The sequence below is a fragment of the Tauraco erythrolophus genome (assembly GCF_009769465.1).
Source record: "Tauraco erythrolophus isolate bTauEry1 chromosome 30 unlocalized genomic scaffold, bTauEry1.pri scaffold_44_arrow_ctg1, whole genome shotgun sequence".
NCBI classification, from domain to species: domain Eukaryota; kingdom Metazoa; phylum Chordata; class Aves; order Musophagiformes; family Musophagidae; genus Tauraco; species Tauraco erythrolophus.
This window is the reverse complement of record NW_028238561.1, coordinates 57,602-75,268: the sequence shown is the minus strand read 5'-3', so window position 1 is coordinate 75,268 and position 17,667 is coordinate 57,602. Positions and strand designations below refer to the sequence as shown.

The following is a 17,667-nucleotide window of genomic DNA, read 5'->3' as shown; positions in this document are numbered from 1 at the left end:
CGGCGGCTCTGACCGCTGGCGCGTCACTAGCCCCACCTGACAGCTGGGGAAACTGAGGCACTGGGGGGGCCGGGCCGGCAGCTGAACGAGGCTGGTTTTGTGGCCTCGGGGTGCTGGGGACGAGAGCTGGGGCCCCCCCTCCACCCCCGCTTAGCGGGTGCTGCTCATCAGTGCCACGAGTTGGGCAGGGCTCTGCAGGGTGCAGGCAGGGCAGCGGCCTGGCGGAACCCCCCGTGGAGCCCCCCCGTCCCCCCCAAAGCTCCTCTCACCCTCCCCCCCCCCCTTCTTGTCTTCGCAGCGATGGCTGAGGGCGGCCAGGCGGGGGGGGGGCCGGGGGCTGCCCCTGACAGCACCCAGGTGAGCCACAGCCGGGGGCTGAGATGTGGGGCTGCGGGTGGGGGGTCTCCTGCCTGGGGGCTGCGGGGGGGACACCAGCCACAGACCAGCTCCTGGAGATGGTTTTTCCCACTATTAATCCCCCTTTTTTATAAAAACGGTAGTTTTTCTCCCCATTTCGCTCCCCCAACCCTCCCCAGTGTGGCAAGGGGCACGGGGGCTGGTGTGATCCCCCCCTCCCTGCCTACCCCTCCCTGATTTTGGAGCCCACTGGGCAGCTCCTGCCCGCCCCAGTCGAGGGGTCGGGGTCTCCAAATTTCCACGTGCCGGGGAGTTTAGCGGGAACTGGGAGAAGCGGCCGCGGCCGGAGCTCAGCCACAGTATCAGACACCAGAGAATCCCCGCTAGATCGTGCTGGGGGTTGGGGGGGTTGCGGTACTTTCCATGGGGTGGGGGTCCCCGCACGGGGCAGCTTCGGTGCCCGGTTCCGGCGGCTGAGCCGACTCCCGGTGCGTGGCCGTAGGATGCGGTGCCAGGGAGCGAGGGGCTGGCGGCCGCGCTCAGCCCTGGCAACGTGGAGGACCTGTACGAGCTGCTGGAGACACTGGGCAGGTGCGTGGGGTGCCAGGGGGTGCCAGGGGGTGCCGGAGGGTGTGCGGGGTGCGGGCAGGTGCCCGGGGTGCAGGCGAGTGAGCAGGGTGTGGGCGAGTGCGTGGGGTGCCAGTGGGTGCGCTGGGTGTGGGTGGGTGCGCGGGGTGCGGGCAGGTGCCCGGGGTGTAGGAGGGTGCCTGGGGTGCCGGCAGGTGCCCGGGGTGCAGGAGGGTGCCCAGGGTGCGGGAGGGTGCCCGGGGTGCAGGCGGATGTGTGGGGTGCAGGCAGGTGCCCGGGGTGCAGGCGAGTGAGCAGGGTGTGGGCAAGTGCGTGGGGTGCCAGTGGGTGCGTGGGGTGCCAGTGGGTGCGCTGGGTGTGGGTGGGTGCCCGGGGTGTAGGAGGGTGCCTGGGGTGCAGGCAGGTGCCCGTGGTGCAGGAGGGTGTGCAGGGTGCAGGCGGGGGTGTGGGGTGCGGGCAGGTGCGTGGGGTGCGGGCAGGTGCCCAGGGTGCCGGTGGGGATCCTGCCAGCACCGCGGGCAGCGGGGCACCAGGATTCCCTCCCTGGCGTGGTGGGAATGGCCACGTGGGCTGTTCTCCGAGACTGGTTTCTCCCCGCAGCGGGCACTTCGGCGTGGTGAAGCGGTGCCGGGAACGTGGCACCGGAACCTTCTACGCCGCCAAATTCATAAAGACGCGGCGGTGCCGGGGCAGCCGCCTGGGGCTGGAGCGGGCACAGGTGGAGCGGGAAGTGTCCATCCTGCGCCAGCTCGACCACCCCAACATCATGCGGCTCCACGACCTCTTCGCCAGCAGAGCCGAGATGGTGCTTGTCCTGGAGCTGTGAGCGGGGGGTCCCGCGGCGGGGGGGGGGTGGGACACCCCCTTCATTTTTTTGGCACTGGGGGTGGGCGAGCTCAGCCCCGTCCTCGCCCCCGCGCAGCATCGGCGGCGGCGAGCTCTTCGACTTCATCGCCGAGAAGGAGACGGTGTCGGAGGAAGAGGCCATCGGGTTCCTGGGCCAGATCCTGCGCGGGGTGCAGTACCTCCACGCCCGCCGCATCGCCCACTTCGACCTCAAGGTGCCCACGGGGACCCCCCCCGGTCCCTCTCTTGGTGGTGGGGGGGCTCCAGGGGCTGCACCCCCCATGCCAAGCACCCCCCCATCACCCCCGTCCCCGCAGCCCGAGAACATCATGCTGCAGGAGAGGGACGTCCCCCAGCCCCGCGTCAAGATCATCGACTTCGGGCTGGCCCAGCGCCTGGAGGATGGTGTCACCTTCAAGAGCCTCTGCGGGACCCCCCAGTACATCGGTACGGGGCTGGGGGGGGCCCCCGGGCAGCCCCCGCTCCCTGGGGTGCAGCTGGGGTGCTCTGCAAAGGGATGCTCCAGGTGGGGATGGGACCCCCAGGTGGGGATGGGACCCCCCTGGGGTGTGCGGGGAGGGAGGGGGTGGGCACGGTGCTGTGTCCCCCCCACCCCACCCTGCCTCTGTCCCCCCCCCCAGCTCCCGAAGTGATCAACTACGAGCCGCTGAGCTCCGCGACCGACATGTGGTGAGGAGGGGGCCTGGGGGCGATGGGCTGAGCTGGAGGGTGGGTTGGGACCCCCCGGGGTGCCGTGGGGCACTGGGGGGGGGACCCTGGGGAGGGCAGGACCTGACCCCCCACCTCTGCCTTTCAGGAGCATCGGGGTCATCACTTATATCCTGTGAGTACGGAGCGACGTACTGCGGCTGGGGGAAACTGAGGCACGGGGACACGGCGACGTGGCCGAGCCCCGACACCGGCGCTGTCCCGGCACTCACTGGCGCTGTCGTGTCCCCGCAGGCTCAGCGGACTGTCCCCCTTCCAGGGTGAGACGGACGCCGAGACCCTCTCCAACGTCGTGGCTGGCGCCTACGAGTTCGAGGAGCGCTGCTTCAGCCAGACCTCCGACATGGCCAAGGATTTCATCCGGCAGCTGCTCGTGAAGGAGCCGGGGTGAGTCTCCATCCACACCCCCATCCCCACCTCCATCCCCACCTCCATCCCCATTCCCACCTCCATCCCCACGTCCCACCTCCATCCCCATTCCCACCTCCATCCCCATTCCCACCTCCATCCCCATTCCCATCTCCATCCCCATTCCCATCTCCATCCCCATTCCCATCTCCATCTCCATCCCCATCTCCATCCCCATTCCCATGTCCATCCCCGTCTCCATCTCCATCTCTATCCTCATCCCCATCCCCACCTCCATCTCCATCTCTATCCCTATCTCCATCTCCGTCTCCGTTCTCGTCCTCATCTCCATCTCCGTCCTCATCCCTGTCTCCATTCCCCACCTCCATCTCCACCTGTATCTCCATCTCCATCTCAATCCCTGTCCCCATTTCCACCCCCATCTCCTTCCTCATCCCCATCTCCATCTATCCATGTCAATCCCCATCCCTTTCCACATCTCCATCTCTATCCCCATCAACCCCATCCCTGTCCCCAACCTCATCTCCACCTCCACCTTCATCTCCATCTCCATCTCCACCTCCACCTCCATCTCCACCTCCACCTCCATCCCCACCTCCACCTCCACCTCCATCTCCACCTCCACCTCCACCTCTACCTCCACCTCCACCTCCATCTCCATCTCCATCTCCACCTCCACCTCCACCTCCACCTCCACCTCCACCTCCACCTTCATCTCCACCTCCACCTCCACCTCCACCTCCACCTCCACCTCCACCTCCATCTCCACCTCCATCTCCACCTCCATCTCCACCTCCATCTCCCTCTCCCTCTCCATCCTCATCCCCACGACGGATGTCTGGGGCCGGGCCCCCCCCTACCCCCCCCCACCGCCCTCCCTGTGCCGCAGGCTCCGCATGACGGCGACCGAGTCCCTGCTCCATCCCTGGATCAAGGTGAGCAGGACGGGGTGGGGTGGGGGTGGTGGGTGCCGGACCCCCGTCTGGGGCCCCGGTGACGCCGCCGTGTCCTCATCCCCGCAGCCGCTGAGCCGGAAGCAGGCGGCCAACCGGAGCCGTTCCTCCATCAACATGAAAAACTTCCGCAAATTCAACGCTCGGAGGAAGTGGAAGGTGATGGGGGGGTCCCAGCCCTGGGGCGGGGGGGGCACCCAGAAGTGGGATCCCCCCACCCATGGGGTCCCCTGGGGCGGCTCAGGCCATGCTCCATCCCAGGGGTGGCTGCGGCTCGGCGGTCTGCGTGGTGGGGGGGTGACATGGTAGGGGTGGGGGTGCAGAGGAGGGGAGTGACCCCCCCCCCGGTGTCCCCCCCCCCCCAGCTCTCCTACAACATGGTGTCCGTCTGCAACCGGCTCTGCCGCACGCGGCTGCTCTGCGGCCTCAGGAAGGAGGATGAGGAGCTGGTGAGTGGCTGGGACCCCCCCCCAGAGCCCCCCCCCCCACAGGCGAGGTGGGGGTGAGAGGGGATGTGGGGGGGCTGTGCAATGGGGGTGTCCCCGCCTGGGGTGCCCTATCCCCTGGGGAGGGGTCCTGTCCCTCTGGGGGGGGGTCCTGTTTCCTGGGGGGTCTTGTCCCCTGGGGGGTTCCTCTCTCCTAGGGGGGTTCCTCTCCTCTGGGGGGGTCCTGTCCCCGGGGGGGGTCCTGAGGATGGTCTTATCCTCTGGGAGGGTCCTTTCCCTGAGGGGGGGTCCTGTCCCTTTAGAGGGGGGGTCCGGTCCCTTTAGGAGGGGTTTCTGTCTCCTGGGGGGTCCTCTCCCTTGAGGGGGGTCCTGTTCCGTGGGGAGTGGTCTTGTCCCCTGAGAAGATCCTTTCCTTGGAGGGGGGGTCTTCTCCCCTGGGGGGTGTCCTGTCCCCGGGGGAAATCTTGTCCCCTGGGGGGGTTTCTTGTCCTTGGGGGGGGTCCTGTCCCCTGGTGGGGTCCTGTCCCCTGGTGGGGTCCTGTCCTGCCCCCCAGCCCCCCCTGTGCCCCCAGCGCCACTGTGAGAGCGACCAGGAGGAGGAGGGCAGCCACCCCGCCACGCTGCTGCGCCGGCGGAGAAGCAGCTGCTCCTGAGCCCCCCCCCAAAAAAGATGAGACCCCCCCCACCCCCCACCCCCCGAGAGGGACCATCCCATGCCAGGAGCCCTTGGCATCCCCCATCTCTCCCCATCCCGGGGGGCCGAGGCACTCTCTGGCCCCAGTGCTCCCAGTTTCACGGTGCTGAGAGTCACTGGGGCAGTAGCCCCCCCCCCCCCCAAACCCCCCCGTCCCTTCCTGCCCCCCAAGTCTGCTGCAGTGGGGCGGGGGCTGCCCCACGGCCGGACCCTCACCCGCGCTCAGCCCTCGAGCGAGAAATAAACGTCTCCCCCTCATCCATCCTCCTGCGTCCGCACCGGCCGGTGCTGAGCTTCCTCCCGCTCCTCCTCCTCGCTGCAGGGCTGCCAGGGCGGGGGGTCCCCACGGGGGGCACAGGGAGGGGAACTGGCACCCCAGATCCACCCTGCGTCCCCGTCACCGTTCCGCTGCTTGCCCAACATCCCCACTCCGGAATAACCCGGATCCTCCCGCTCCCACTGGGGAAACTGAGGCAGCCTTTCCTTCCCGGCCCAATCCGGCACGCGGTGCGGGGCGGGGTGGGGGCCGCCCTGTTTTTTCCACCCCCCCCACACCCCCCCCCCCTCTCTATTTCCCAAACAAGCCCTGGCCCTGCCAGTTGTCAGGTTAAATATTTTGTGTACGGCAGCCGAAAACAAAAGCGAAGGGGCCGCGGGGTCCGGGCGAGGGCCGCGGAGGGCACCGGTATCCCGGCGTGCGGCGGGTACCGGCGAGGAGCGGCGGGCGGGCACGGGGTACGAAGCCGGACACGCTGCAGCTGCCCCTAAAAAGAGGAACGGGACCCCCGGGGGTCCCGCTCGGGGATGGGGACGAGGGCGTTGGGTGCTCTGCGGCTGGGGGTGACGCTGCTGGTGCTCGGTCCCCTCCCGCTGCCCCCCGTGCGGGCACCCTCTGAAAGTAAGTGGCTGGGAGTGGGGTGGGGGGGGTGCTTGGAGGGGTGGGGGGGGGGCAGTTCTGGGGTGGGGGGGCTGCACGGTGACGCTGGTACATGGGGGTTTGCAAGAGCTGAACCCCGAGGTGAGGGTCTTTTGGTGCTCCCTGCCTCAGTTTCCCCCTGTGGCAGCACGCCAATATGCTGTGGCCACCCCCCACCCCGTCTGGGGCAGGAGGGGCAGAGAGTGGAACCCCCCCCTCGCTGCTGGGATGGGGAGGGGGGAGTGTGGTGGGGGGCTCTGCTGTGCCAGGATGGTGGGAAATCGTAGCTGGGGGGGGCCGGCCCGGTACTGCTGCTCCCAGTGCGGCTACTGGGATGGTGAATGGCTGGGGAGGGGGAGGCATGGAGGAGACGGGAGGTCCTGGCTCTTGGAGCCCTTTGGGGGGACGTCTGCTCTCACCCCCTCTCCCCTACTGCCTGTGCCTCAGTTTCCCCGAGCTCTGTGAGGGGCTGTGCTGGGGGTGGGTGATGCACCCCAGTGCCGGGACTGTGCCTGGAGCTGCTGGGGGGACACATCCTGCTGTGTCTGCTCCCGCCCAGGACCCCCATCCCCCCTCTGTCGCCCCCAAGGACACGGGGGGACCCCATCCCCTCGCGTGGCAGAGGGACAGGGTGACTTTGCCAAGGTCAGGAGGGTGGTGGTGGCAGCGGGGGCTGGAACCCCCGGAGCTGGTACCGCACCCATGGCCGGTCCCGTGGTCCCGCCGGAGGATGGAGGGGACCCTCGTGTCCTCACCAGGGTCAGGGGGGGACAAGGCTTCCCCTGGCCAGTACCAGCCCCCCCGCAAAGGGATGGGGGCCATTGGCACGTGTCTGCCCGCGTGGTCCTGCCGCCGCTGGCGAGTGCCAGGGCCACGGTGCCAGTGGTTAATAAGTGACACCTAGAGGGGCAAAATGCCACTGGGCAAGTGTTCACCAGGATCCGGCCACGAGCCGCAGCCCAGGCCGGCTGCGGACAGACGAGGCGTGAAACACGTACCGGGACCTGGACCACGGCGGTGAAGCCGTGTGCCAGCCGGCAGGTCTCCGTGGCACGGGCGGCCGAGCCGGGGTGCCGGCGTTGCCCGGTGTTTAGGGTACACGCCGAGCCAGCCATGTTTACTCCACGTGTTTACAGTAAATCCCTCGTTGGCATCTCGGCAGCGTCTTTCCGCCATAACTCGGCGTCAAGTTTCACGCCGCGGGTGCTGCCGGTGGCAATTTGCCGGCTCGTCCCGGCTCTCACGTCCCCACCGAGACTGGGAAGCGGGAGCCGCTCGGTCCCGTGCTGCCCCCCATGCTCCCGCTCCCTGCCATGGGCTGGGGGGAATCCGGGTGGAACCCCCCCCAACCCCAGGATGGCAAACCCACCACCGGGGCTGTGCCGCCGGCGTGCCACGCCGGTGACTTAATGGGAACGACCCCATGGGAGCTTGGAGTGGGTAACCACGGAGGGGGAAGATGCTGTGAGTCCCCCACGCCTGCCCCATGGCTTGAGGAAGGGGGGGAGAACCCCCTGCACCCCCAGCTGGACCCCCCACCCCGGCCGTGCTGCCAGGGCGGACGTGGGGGCGAGATGGCGGCGCGGGGGAGCCAGACCTCGTTAGCGTCAACCGCTCGCCGCGCCGCCGGCCGCGTCGTGCCCCGGAGAACCGCGGCGCGTCGGCCGCCTGTCGGAGCCGCTCACGTCTCCCCACCGCCGCCGCGACTGACAGCAGGACCGGGATATTAAACCCCCCCTCCCAACCCCCCCAGCGCCGCCGCGGCCCCGGCGATGGGTGCGAGGGCGGGTGGGGGGTCCCTGGGTGGTGAGGAGGGGTCGCATCCCCGCTGCCCACGGGGTCCCCCCCGTCTCGTCCCCCCCCAGTCTGCGGCAGCATGGACATCCGCAACGACGTCTCGCAGCTCCAGAAGCTGGAGAACTGCTCCATCATCGAGGGCAACCTCCAGATCCTGCTGATGTTCACCACGGGCGCCGAAGACTTCCGGGGCCTCAGTTTCCCTCGCCTGCTCATGATCACCGAGTACCTGCTCCTTTTCCGCGTCTACGGGTTGGAGAGCCTGCGGGATCTTTTTCCCAACCTCTCCGTCATCCGTGGCACCAACCTCTTCTTCAGCTACGCCCTGGTCATCTTCGAGATGCCGCACCTGCGGGACGTGGGGCTGCACAGCCTGAGCCACGTCCTGCGCGGCTCGGTGCGCATCGAGCGCAACCAGGAGCTTTGCCACCTCTCCACCATCGACTGGGGGCTGCTGCTGCCCGACGCCGTGGACAACACCTACATCGTCGGCAACAAGCCGGCCGAAGAGTGCGCCGACGTCTGCCCTGGCATCCTGGACGTGGAGAAACCGTGTGCCCAGACCAGCGTCAACGGGCAACTGGATTACCGCTGCTGGACGTCCAGCTACTGCCAGAAAGGTGGGTGCCGGCGGCGCGGGGCTTGGGTGTGCTGGTTGCTTTGCCGGCACGATGCCAGTTTGCACCGTGGGGTGAACTGGGAGGGCTGGCGGAGCTGGCAGGGGACGGTGGCACCCGGCACGTGGCCGTCGCTCCGCCGATGCCGGCGGCGCGGTGGGGGTAACCGGACCCGGGGTGTATCGTTGCGCGGAGGAGAGGCCGGCCGCGGTGTTTGCCCGGCGGGGAGGTGGCGAGGGGCCCCTCCCGGGCACGTTTGCTGTAAACAGGAGGCCACGGAGCGGGCTATGTACTATAAACACGGATCCTTATCGCGCCGGGGCTGGAACCGCGGCCGCTGCGCCGGCATCGGCCGCGCCGGGCAGCTGGGGCTCAGCGCGGGCTGAGCCTCGCCCTGTCTGTCCATCTGTCCCCGCCGTCTTCGTCCACCCGTCCAGGTGGTCACACGGCCCACCTGTCTGCCCATCCACTCATCGTTTGGCCAGCCCTCCCTCCCTCCATCCCTCTATCCCTTCATCCCATCATCTCTCCTTCCCTCCATCACTGCATCCCTCCCTCCATCTCCCTCCCTCCATCTCCCTCCCTCCATCTCCATCCCTCCTTCCATTTCTCCATCCCTCCATCTCTCCTTCCATTCCTTCATCCCTCTACCCATCCCTCTCCCCACTCATCTCTCCTTCCATCCCTGCTTCCCTCCCTCCCTCCATCCTTCATCTCTCCTTCCATCCCTCCCTCCATCTCCATCACTCCTCCCATTCCCTCATTCCTCCACCTATCCCTCCACTCATCTCTCCTTCCATCCATCCCTCCTTCCCTCCCTCCATCTCTTCTTCCATCCCTCCATCCCTCCCTCCCTCTATCCATCCATCCATCCCTCCATCCCTCCATCCCTCCATCTCTTCTTCCATCCCTTCATCCCTCCCTCCCTCTATCCATCCATCCCTCCATCCCTCCATCCCTCCATCTCTTCTTCCATCCCTCCCATCCCTCCCTCCCTCCCTCTATCCTTCCATCCCTCCATCTCTTCTTCCCTCCCTCCCATCCCTCCCTCCCTCCCTCCCTCCCTCCCTCCCTCTCCCCTTGCCCCAGAGCCAGAGGGCACCAGGATTCCCCCCTCTCCTTCCTCCCTCTCCCCACCCCGTGCCAACCCCGGACCCCCCCACCCCACGGGTGCCAGTCCCCACCGCCACCACCGCCTCTCTCCCCGCAGTGTGCCCGTGCGGCGCGGGCTCGGCGTGCACGGCGACGGGCGAGTGCTGCCACGCCGAGTGCCTGGGGGGCTGCGGGCGACCCCGCGACAGCCGCACCTGCGTCGCCTGCCGCCACTTCCACTTCAACGGGCACTGCCTGCCCTCCTGCCCGCCCCGCACCTACGAGTACGAGGGCTGGCGCTGCGTCACCGCCGAGTACTGTGCCAGCCTCCGCAAGGTCTCCCACAACCCCCGCGACGCCTCCAAGTTCGTCATCCACCAGCGGCAGTGCCTCTCCCAGTGCCCCGCGGGCTACACCAGGAACGAGAGCAGGTGGTGGTGGTGGTGGTGGTGGTGGTTGGCCGCGGTGCGGTGGTGGCGCGGTGCCCGACTGACGTCCCGGCTCTGTCTTCTTGCCCGTTAGCATCTTCTGCCACAAGTGCGAGGGGTTGTGCCCCAAGGAGTGCAAGGTGGGCACCAAGACCATCGACTCGACGCGGGCGGCGCAGGAGTTGGGGGGCTGCACCCTTGTTGAGGGCAACCTCATCCTCAACATCCGCCGCGGTGGTGAGTGCCGGATCCGGCAAGCTGCCCCTCCAGGGTGGGAGAGCTGCCGCGGGGTGAAGGAGGGGGGGAATTAACAGGGGATGCTCATGCCCGCGGGTTGTCCCCAGATAACCTGGCCTCGGAGCTGCAGAGCAGCCTGGGGCTCATCGAGACCATCACGGGCTTCCTGAAGATCAAGCACTCCTTCGCCCTCGTCTCCTTGTCCTTCTTCAAGAACCTCAAGTTGATCCGCGGTGATTCCATGGTGGATGGGTGAGGACAGGGTGCTGGTTTTGAGGACACGTCGTTTTGAGGGTGACCATGCCCACCATCTCCATCTGTGTTGTCTTCCTTCAGGAATTACACCCTCTACGTCCTGGACAACCAGAACCTGCAGCAGCTCTGGGACTGGAGCCACCACGTCCTCTCCATCCCAGTGGGCAAGATGTACTTTGCCTTCAACCCCAAGCTGTGCCTGGCCGAGATCTACCGCATGGAGGAGGTGACGGGCACCAAAGGGCGGCAGAACAAGGCGGAGATCAACCCCCGCACCAACGGGGACCGGGCGTCCTGTGAGTACCACCACGGGGAGGGGACACCTGGCAGCGCCACCAACCCCCTGCCTGACCCTACCACCCCTCTGCAGGCAAGACCCAGACCCTGCGCTTCATCTCCAACGTCACCGAGTCCGACCGCATCTTCCTCAAGTGGGAGCGGTACCGACCCCCCGAGTACCGCGACCTCCTCAGCTTCATCGTCTACTACAAGGAGTCGTAAGTGGTCGCCGTCCCCAACTTGTCCCCATCATGGAAGGCTCGGGGACCCCAACCCATGGTGGCTTTGTGGGCTGATGGACCTCAGGGGAGGATGGTGTGGCTGGGAGGGGGTCCTGGGACCCACCTTGATGCCCGGCGTGGGGTAGACCCTTCCAGAACGTGTCGGAGTACGTGGGGCAGGACGCCTGTGGAGCTCAGAGCTGGAACGTGCTGGACGTGGAGCTGCCGCTCAGCAGCGAGCAGGAGCCAGGGGTGGCCCTGCTCAACCTCCGCCCCTGGACCCAATATGCCATCTTTGTCCGTGCCATCACCCTCACCACCGCCGAGGAGGGACGCAACTACGGGGCGCAGAGCGAGGTGGTCTACATCCGCACCATGCCGGCGGGTAAGGGGCTGGCGAGGGGGGCTGGGGGTGGTGCCCGTGGTGGTCCCCCAAAGGTGGACTGACACTCTCGTGCCCACCCAGCCCCGACGGTGCCCCGGGACGTCATCTCCATGTCCAACTCCTCCTCCCACATCGTGGTGCGTTGGAAGCCGCCGACGCAACGCAACGGCAACATCACCTACTACCTGGTGCTGTGGCAGCAGTTGGCTGAGGACATGGAGCTCTACGTCAACGACTACTGCCACAAAGGTGAGGGCAGGGCTGCCGGGCATGGGAGGCGCGGGCAGGTCGGGCACAGAAGCCGAGAACACCAACGGGATGGGTGTGCTGCCATGGAAGGCTCCGGCAGCGCTGCCAGCCCTGCCCATCTCTGCCCACAGGACTGAAGCTGCCCACCAGCAGCGCAGACACCCGTTTTGGGGACGGGGACAGCTCCGAGGTGGAGCAGGACGCGGAGGAACGGTGCTGTCCCTGCCGCCCCGCCGATGGGCAGCTCCGCATGGAGGGAGAAGCCGAGTCCTTCCAGAAGAAGTTTGAGAACTTCCTCCATAACTCCATCATCATCCCCAGGTGCTGTCCAGGGCGGGTTTCCCATGTCGGGAGGGGTCCCTCAAGCTGAGTCCGTGGATCTGCCCCGGGTGGGGGGTCTGGTGGCTCCTGGCAGGTCCTTTAACCGATTTCCCGCTGTCTCAGGCCACCCTGGAAGGTGACATCCATCAACAAGAACTCCCAGAGGTGAGCGGGGACCACGTGAGCCTGGAGGGTTTCCCCTCCCCTCCTCGATTTTGGGGGACAACCCAAGTGTCCCGGCTCCCCACCACCACCCGTCCTTGTCTCCCTCAGGATCCCGAAGCGCCGCAGGGACGTGGTGGCCATCACATCCCCGGCCAACGCCTCGTCGGCAGAGCCACCGGCCCCGAGCCGCGCCGAAGGCGAGTCCAAACCCGACTTCCAGATCTTCGAGGACAAGGTGGTGCGCGACCGGGTGGTGCTGTCGCGGCTGCGGCACTTCACCGAGTACCGTATCGACATCCACGCCTGCAACCACGCCGCCCACACCGTGGGCTGCAGCGCCGCCACCTTCGTCTTTGCCAGGACCATGCCAGAGGGTAGGTCCCGGCAGCCTCGGTGATGCTGGGACTCATCTGGGGTCCTGGTGCCTCTGGGGTGGGGGATTGGCAGTGGGTTGGGGTCCGGGTGGTGCCCCTGGGAGCTGACCCCCTCTGTGCCCCTCTCCAGTGCAAGCTGACAACATTCCCGGCAACGTCACGTGGGAGCCGGCCGGCAAGAACAGCGTCCTGCTGCGCTGGGAAGAGCCCAGGAACCCCAACGGGCTCATCCTCAAGTACGAGATCAAGTACAGCCGTGAGAGCGAGGTGAGGACCCCTCCCCACGGCACCCCCTGGCTGGCCCTGCCAGGTCTGCTTATGGGGGCACAGCACCCTTCCCCATCTCCATCCCTATCCCCCATGTCCACATCCACCTCCACCTCCATCCCCATCCCATCTCCATCTATCTCCATCTCCATCTCCCATTCCATCCCCATCCCCACCTCCATCTCCACCTCCATCTCCATCTCCACCTCCACCTCCATCTCCATCCCATCCCCATCCCCACCTCTATCTCCACCTCCATCTCCACCTCCATCTCCACCTCCATCTCCACCTCCATCTCCATCTCCATCCCATCCCCATCCCCATCCCCATCCCATCTCCATCCCCTGAGGCTTGTCCAAGGCTTGGTGAGGAAGATGAACCCCCCTTCACCACCCCCTTGTCCCCTCACCCAGGAGGTCACTACTGTTGTCTGCGTCTCCCGCCACCGTTACTCCAAGTACGGAGGGGGGGTCCACCTGGGTCTGCTCCAGCCGGGGAACTATTCGGCCAAGGTCCGGGCCACCTCGCTGGCCGGCAACGGCTCGTGGACGGGCCTCGTCAAGTTTTACATCCTGGGGCCAGGTACCTGCAGGGGACGTGGGGTGGGAGGGGGACACCAGTGGGACCCCCGGCTGTGGGGCAGGCTGCGGGGATGGGGAGATGGGGGTCAGGGGGTGCTGCTTTACTGGGATGTTGGGGACCAGGGGATGGTCCTGGGCCAGGATGCTGAGGATCAGGGGATGCTCCTGGACTGGGATGTTGGGGACTGGGGGATGCTCCTGGACTGGGATGCTGAGGATCAAGGGATGCTCCTGGACTGGGATGCTGGAGACCAGGGGATGCTGCTGGATTTTGGGGATTTGGGAGACCAGGGGATGCTCTGGGATGGGGACACTCTGAGATCGGTGGGTGCTGCTGGTCTGCGGAGCTGGGAGGCCCCCGTCTCTGGCCCAGTGGTGATGGTGGGACAAGTGTCCCTGCAACGTGTGGGGTGGGATGAGTCACCCAGGCCATGGCCCACGGCCGCCTGCTCCCGGCAGCCGAGGAGGAGTCCGGCAGCTTCTACGTCCTGCTCACTGTCACGCCCGTGGTCCTCATGGTGCTCATCTCCTGCCTCGCCGTCTTCGTCTTCTTCTACAACAAGAAGAGGTAGCGACACCCCCCACCCCTGCACCCCCAGGGCTGGGGAGGGGTCACAGGGAGGCCCCATCGTGTCCTTGTCCCCCTCCCCATCCTCTGAGCGATGCCCACCCCTCGCAGGAGCAACGACGGGTACCCCAGCGGGACGCTCTACGCCTCCGTCAACCCCGAGTACTTCAGCGCCTCGGACAGTATGTGGGGACGGGCAGGGGTGTCCCCGTGGGGTCTGCTGCACCCTCCCCTTGATGGAGCCATGCTGGTGGGGACAGGATGGGGACAGCGAGGGTGATGGAGATGGAGGTGGGGAGGGGATGAGGATGGAGCTGCAGATGGTGATGTGGATGGAGATGGGGGTGGTGATGGAGATGATGGAGATGGAGATGGAGACAGAGACGAAGACTGAGACGGAGACAAAGATGGAGACGGCGATGGAGGTGGAGATGGAGATGGAGATGATGGAGATGGAGATGGAGATGGAGATGGAGATGGAGATGGAGATGGAGATGGAGATGGAGACAGAGATGGGGATGGGGAGGGGATGAGGATAGAGCTGGAGATGGTGATGTGGATGGGGATGGGGGTGGAGGTGATGGTGATGATGATGGAGATGGAGATGATGATGAGGACGGAGATGGTAAAGAGAATGGTGATGGTGACAGGGCGGTCACCCCTTGCCCTGCAGTGTACATCCCCGACGAGTGGGAGGTGTCACGGGAGAAGATCACGGTGATCCGGGAGCTGGGCCAGGGCTCCTTCGGGATGGTGTACGAGGGGCTGGCGCTGGGGCTGGTCGCTGAGGGCGAGGAGACCAAGGTGGCCCTGAAGACGGTCAATGAGTTGGCCACCATGCGGGAGCGCATCGAGTTCCTCAACGAAGCCTCCGTCATGAAAGCCTTCAAGTGCCACCACGTGGTAGGTGGGCGGCCAGCGGGGAGGGAACGGGACAGGCTGGGGGTCCGGCCGCTCACATCCCACCCCGTGTGTCCCCCAGGTCCGCCTGCTCGGTGTCGTGTCCCAGGGCCAGCCAGCTTTGGTCATCATGGAGCTGATGACCCGCGGGGACCTGAAAAGCTACCTGCGCTCGCTCAGGCCTGACGCCGAGGTGAGGGGCTGGCCGGGCGCCGCCGCATCCCACGGGCGAAGGGGCACCGATCTCCTTCTAGAGGCGGGTCCCGGTGCGTGCCCCTGAGCCCGGACCTCTCGGTGCACGGTGCAGAACAACCCCGGGCTGCCGCCGCCGTCGCTCAAGGCCATGATCCAGATGGCGGGGGAGATCGCCGACGGCATGGCGTACCTCAACGCCAACAAGTTCGTGCACCGCGACCTGGCCGCCCGCAACTGCATGGTGTCCGAGGACTTCACCGTCAAGATCGGAGGTGGGTGAGCAACGGTGGGCATGGCTTGCTGCCAGCCCTTCATCTCCTGGTGCTCACCCCTTCCTCCTCCTCTTCCTCGTCCGCCAGATTTCGGCATGACCCGGGATATCTACGAGACGGATTATTATCGGAAAGGGGGTAAGGGGCTGCTCCCGGTGCGCTGGATGTCCCCCGAGGCCCTCAAAGATGGCATCTTCAACACGCAATCCGACGTCTGGTAGGTGTTGGGGTGGGGTGGGGTGGGGTGGGGGGGACACCCGTATTTTGGGGGGGTTGGGGCGCCGTGCCCCGGCTGAGCGGCCCCGTGGCGGCAGGTCCTTCGGCGTGGTGCTGTGGGAGATCGCCACGCTGGCCGAGCAGCCCTACCAGGGCATGTCCAACGAGCAGGTCCTGCGCTTCGTCATGGACAACGGCGTCCTGGAGCGACCCGAAAACTGCCCCGACAAACTGTGAGTGCGATGGGTTGGAAGGAAGACCCCCCCCACCACCACCACCCCAGACCGCTGCCCTGCTACCCTGGGATGGGGGGACAGAGGGGAAACCGGCTCCGAGGCCATCACCCTGGCCTCTGGTCTCTGCAGCGTTGGGATGGCGCTGGGGTGCTGGGACCCTTCCCAAACCCCACCGCCCCCCCCCCTCTTCTCTCCCGCAGCCACGAGCTGATGTGCCAGTGCTGGCAGCAGAACCCGCGCCAGCGCCCGTCCTTCGTCCAGCTCCTGGAGAGCATCAAGGAGCACATGGCACCCGCCTTCCGCACCCTCTCCTTCTTCTACAGCCCCGAGAACCGCCGGCGCGGTTCGGCCGAACCCTCCGACGCCGAAACGGAGCCCACCCCCGGGGAGGACGAGCCCCCCGCGTCCCCCCCACCCACCCGCAAGGACCGCAGCCCCGGCCCCCTCCCCAACGGGACGGCCTGACTCTGATCCCCGGGGGGTTCCTCGGACTCTGCACCCACCTCCCAACACCCTCACCCTCCTCCAGCTGCCCTCCCCCACCTCTGGGATACCCCCCCCGTGTTATTTATTGCTTCCAAGGGCTGAGGGGCAGCTGCCTCGGGAAGGGGTTCATTTCCCTGGAATAAATCGGGATGCCCCAAGACGGGGGGAGGGAGCAGGGGGGCTGCTTGTTGGCAGGAGACCACCCCCAGTCTTTGCCTTATTTTTTTTTGGAGTGGGGGAAAATGGGGATTGGGGAGTGGGGAGTGGGATTTGGGATCCCCCCATCAATCTGCCTCCGCCGCTGCTCCCCAGCAGCCCGGGAACTGGGTCAGTAGTGTGACGACCCCCCCTTTACAGGTGGGGAAACTGAGGCACTGGGAAGGGGCTTCACTGTCTAATCTGTGGCTGTGGGATGAGCGTGAATAAAGGGGGGGATGAAGCTCGGCTGTGGCGGTGCCTGGTTTGTGGGGATCATGGATGGGGGGGGGTGACACACGGGGCTTTCCCCCCCCCCCCGCACCGGTCCCATCCGTTTCCTGCGTGCCCCGGCTGCGGCTTTGTCCCGCGGTGTCCGAACCGGGGGCGTTTTTCTGGGGAAAAACGTCAAAGCAGGGGAATTCGGGAGGACGTGGCGGGTGGTGGCGGTCACCAGCCTGCTCTGCCGGGGAGGGATAACTGGGGAGCAGGGGGGCAGTGGGGTGACTTCAGGGGGCAACTGTGGCCCCATGGGTGCCACTGGGAGCTGGTGGGGGAGATGGGCCCGGGGCTGAGCCGTGGGGGAGGAACGCGGGCTGAGAACGTGCGGAACTCAGTGCAGGGATGAGCCACCCCGAGGTGCTTTGGGATGGGCTCAGGGACAGGCAGTGGTGGGGTGGGGGTGGGGACCCCACGGGGGGAGGGTGACGCTGTGCCACCCAACATCCCCCCTGTCTCCAGCCTCTCTGCACCCCAATGTAACAGGGCGCTGGAGGAAGAGCCCAAGCGGGGTCTGCTCCGTCGTGCTTCGAGATTTTGGGGGCACAGCCTGGGGGGTGTGACAGGTTGGGGGGGCTCTCGGCGGCCCCATGAGCCCGGGGTGTGACATCTCCTGTCCCTTACCCACAGCCAGCTCTGGGTCTGGAGGGGGGGTGCGTATGTACATACGTGTGCGGGCGTGTGGCTGGGGGTGCCAGGGTGCTGCTTTGTGGGGCTGGGGGGGCAGGTTTGGGGCTGGGGGGTGCGGGGCTGCGGGTGTAGGGTGCCAGCGTGCAGGCAGGGTGCAGGGATGGATGGCACAAGTGTGCAGGTGGGGTGCAGGGGTCTGGGCAGGACGCAGGCAGGGGGCAGGGCACAGGCTGGGCACAGGCCGGGCACAGGCTGGGCACAGGCAGGGTGCAGGCAGGGCACAGGCAGGGCACAGGCTGGGCACAGGCAGGGCGCAGGCTGGGCACAGGCAGGGCACAGGCAGGGCACAGGCAGGGCACAGGCTGGGCACAGGCAGGCTCAATGCCCGTGCGCAGCGGGACACCCTCTCCGTGGGGCGGGGGGCTCCGGGCAGGGCTGCGGCCGAACGCCCCCCCCCCTACCCGGGGCCAGGGGCTTCCCGAGCGCCGGCGAGTCACGGGGGCGATGGGGGGGGGGGGGCGGCC

The 17,667-nt window shown here is 66.9% G+C and overlaps 2 protein-coding genes across 2 annotated transcripts; both read left to right on the top strand.

Moving 5' to 3' along the window:
* The first annotated feature begins 300 nt into the window (after window positions 1-300).
* On the top strand, window positions 301-4,941 carry LOC147526107 (death-associated protein kinase 2-like). The gene is made up of 12 exons (XM_086630333.1): window positions 301-357; window positions 860-948; window positions 1,546-1,767; window positions 1,868-2,006; window positions 2,109-2,238; window positions 2,433-2,481; window positions 2,609-2,635; window positions 2,755-2,907; window positions 3,779-3,824; window positions 3,912-4,001; window positions 4,208-4,291; window positions 4,861-4,941. Exons 1-12 carry the CDS (start codon window positions 301-303, stop codon window positions 4,939-4,941), a joined length of 1,167 nt encoding a protein of 388 aa, XP_086486459.1.
* Window positions 4,942-5,786: 845 nt separating this feature from the next.
* On the top strand, window positions 5,787-16,018 carry INSRR (insulin receptor related receptor). Its single transcript, XM_086630419.1, has 22 exons — window positions 5,787-5,880; window positions 7,764-8,315; window positions 9,523-9,835; window positions 9,927-10,069; window positions 10,177-10,321; window positions 10,406-10,620; window positions 10,695-10,821; window positions 10,971-11,209; window positions 11,291-11,458; window positions 11,590-11,779; window positions 11,903-11,944; window positions 12,053-12,318; window positions 12,449-12,585; window positions 12,999-13,167; window positions 13,626-13,734; window positions 13,846-13,916; window positions 14,408-14,637; window positions 14,717-14,827; window positions 14,942-15,101; window positions 15,189-15,318; window positions 15,416-15,550; window positions 15,754-16,018. Exons 1-22 carry the CDS (start codon window positions 5,787-5,789, stop codon window positions 16,016-16,018), a joined length of 4,011 nt encoding a protein of 1,336 aa, XP_086486545.1.
* Window positions 16,019-17,667: the final 1,649 nt, after the last annotated feature.

Coding starts and splice junctions, on each gene's coding strand:
- INSRR (XM_086630419.1), top strand. CDS start 5,787: ATGGGGACGAGGGCGTTGGGTGCTCTGCGGCTGGGGGTGACGCTGCTG. Junction 8,316..9,522: donor GTCCAGCTACTGCCAGAAAG/GTGGGTGCCGGC, acceptor CTCTCCCCGCAG/TGTGCCCGTGCGGCGCGGGC. Junction 11,780..11,902: donor AACTCCATCATCATCCCCAG/GTGCTGTCCAGG, acceptor CCGCTGTCTCAG/GCCACCCTGGAAGGTGACAT.
- LOC147526107 (XM_086630333.1), top strand. CDS start 301: ATGGCTGAGGGCGGCCAGGCGGGGGGGGGGCCGGGGGCTGCCCCTGAC. Junction 2,636..2,754: donor GGGGTCATCACTTATATCCT/GTGAGTACGGAG, acceptor GTGTCCCCGCAG/GCTCAGCGGACTGTCCCCCT. Junction 2,908..3,778: donor CTGCTCGTGAAGGAGCCGGG/GTGAGTCTCCAT, acceptor CCTGTGCCGCAG/GCTCCGCATGACGGCGACCG.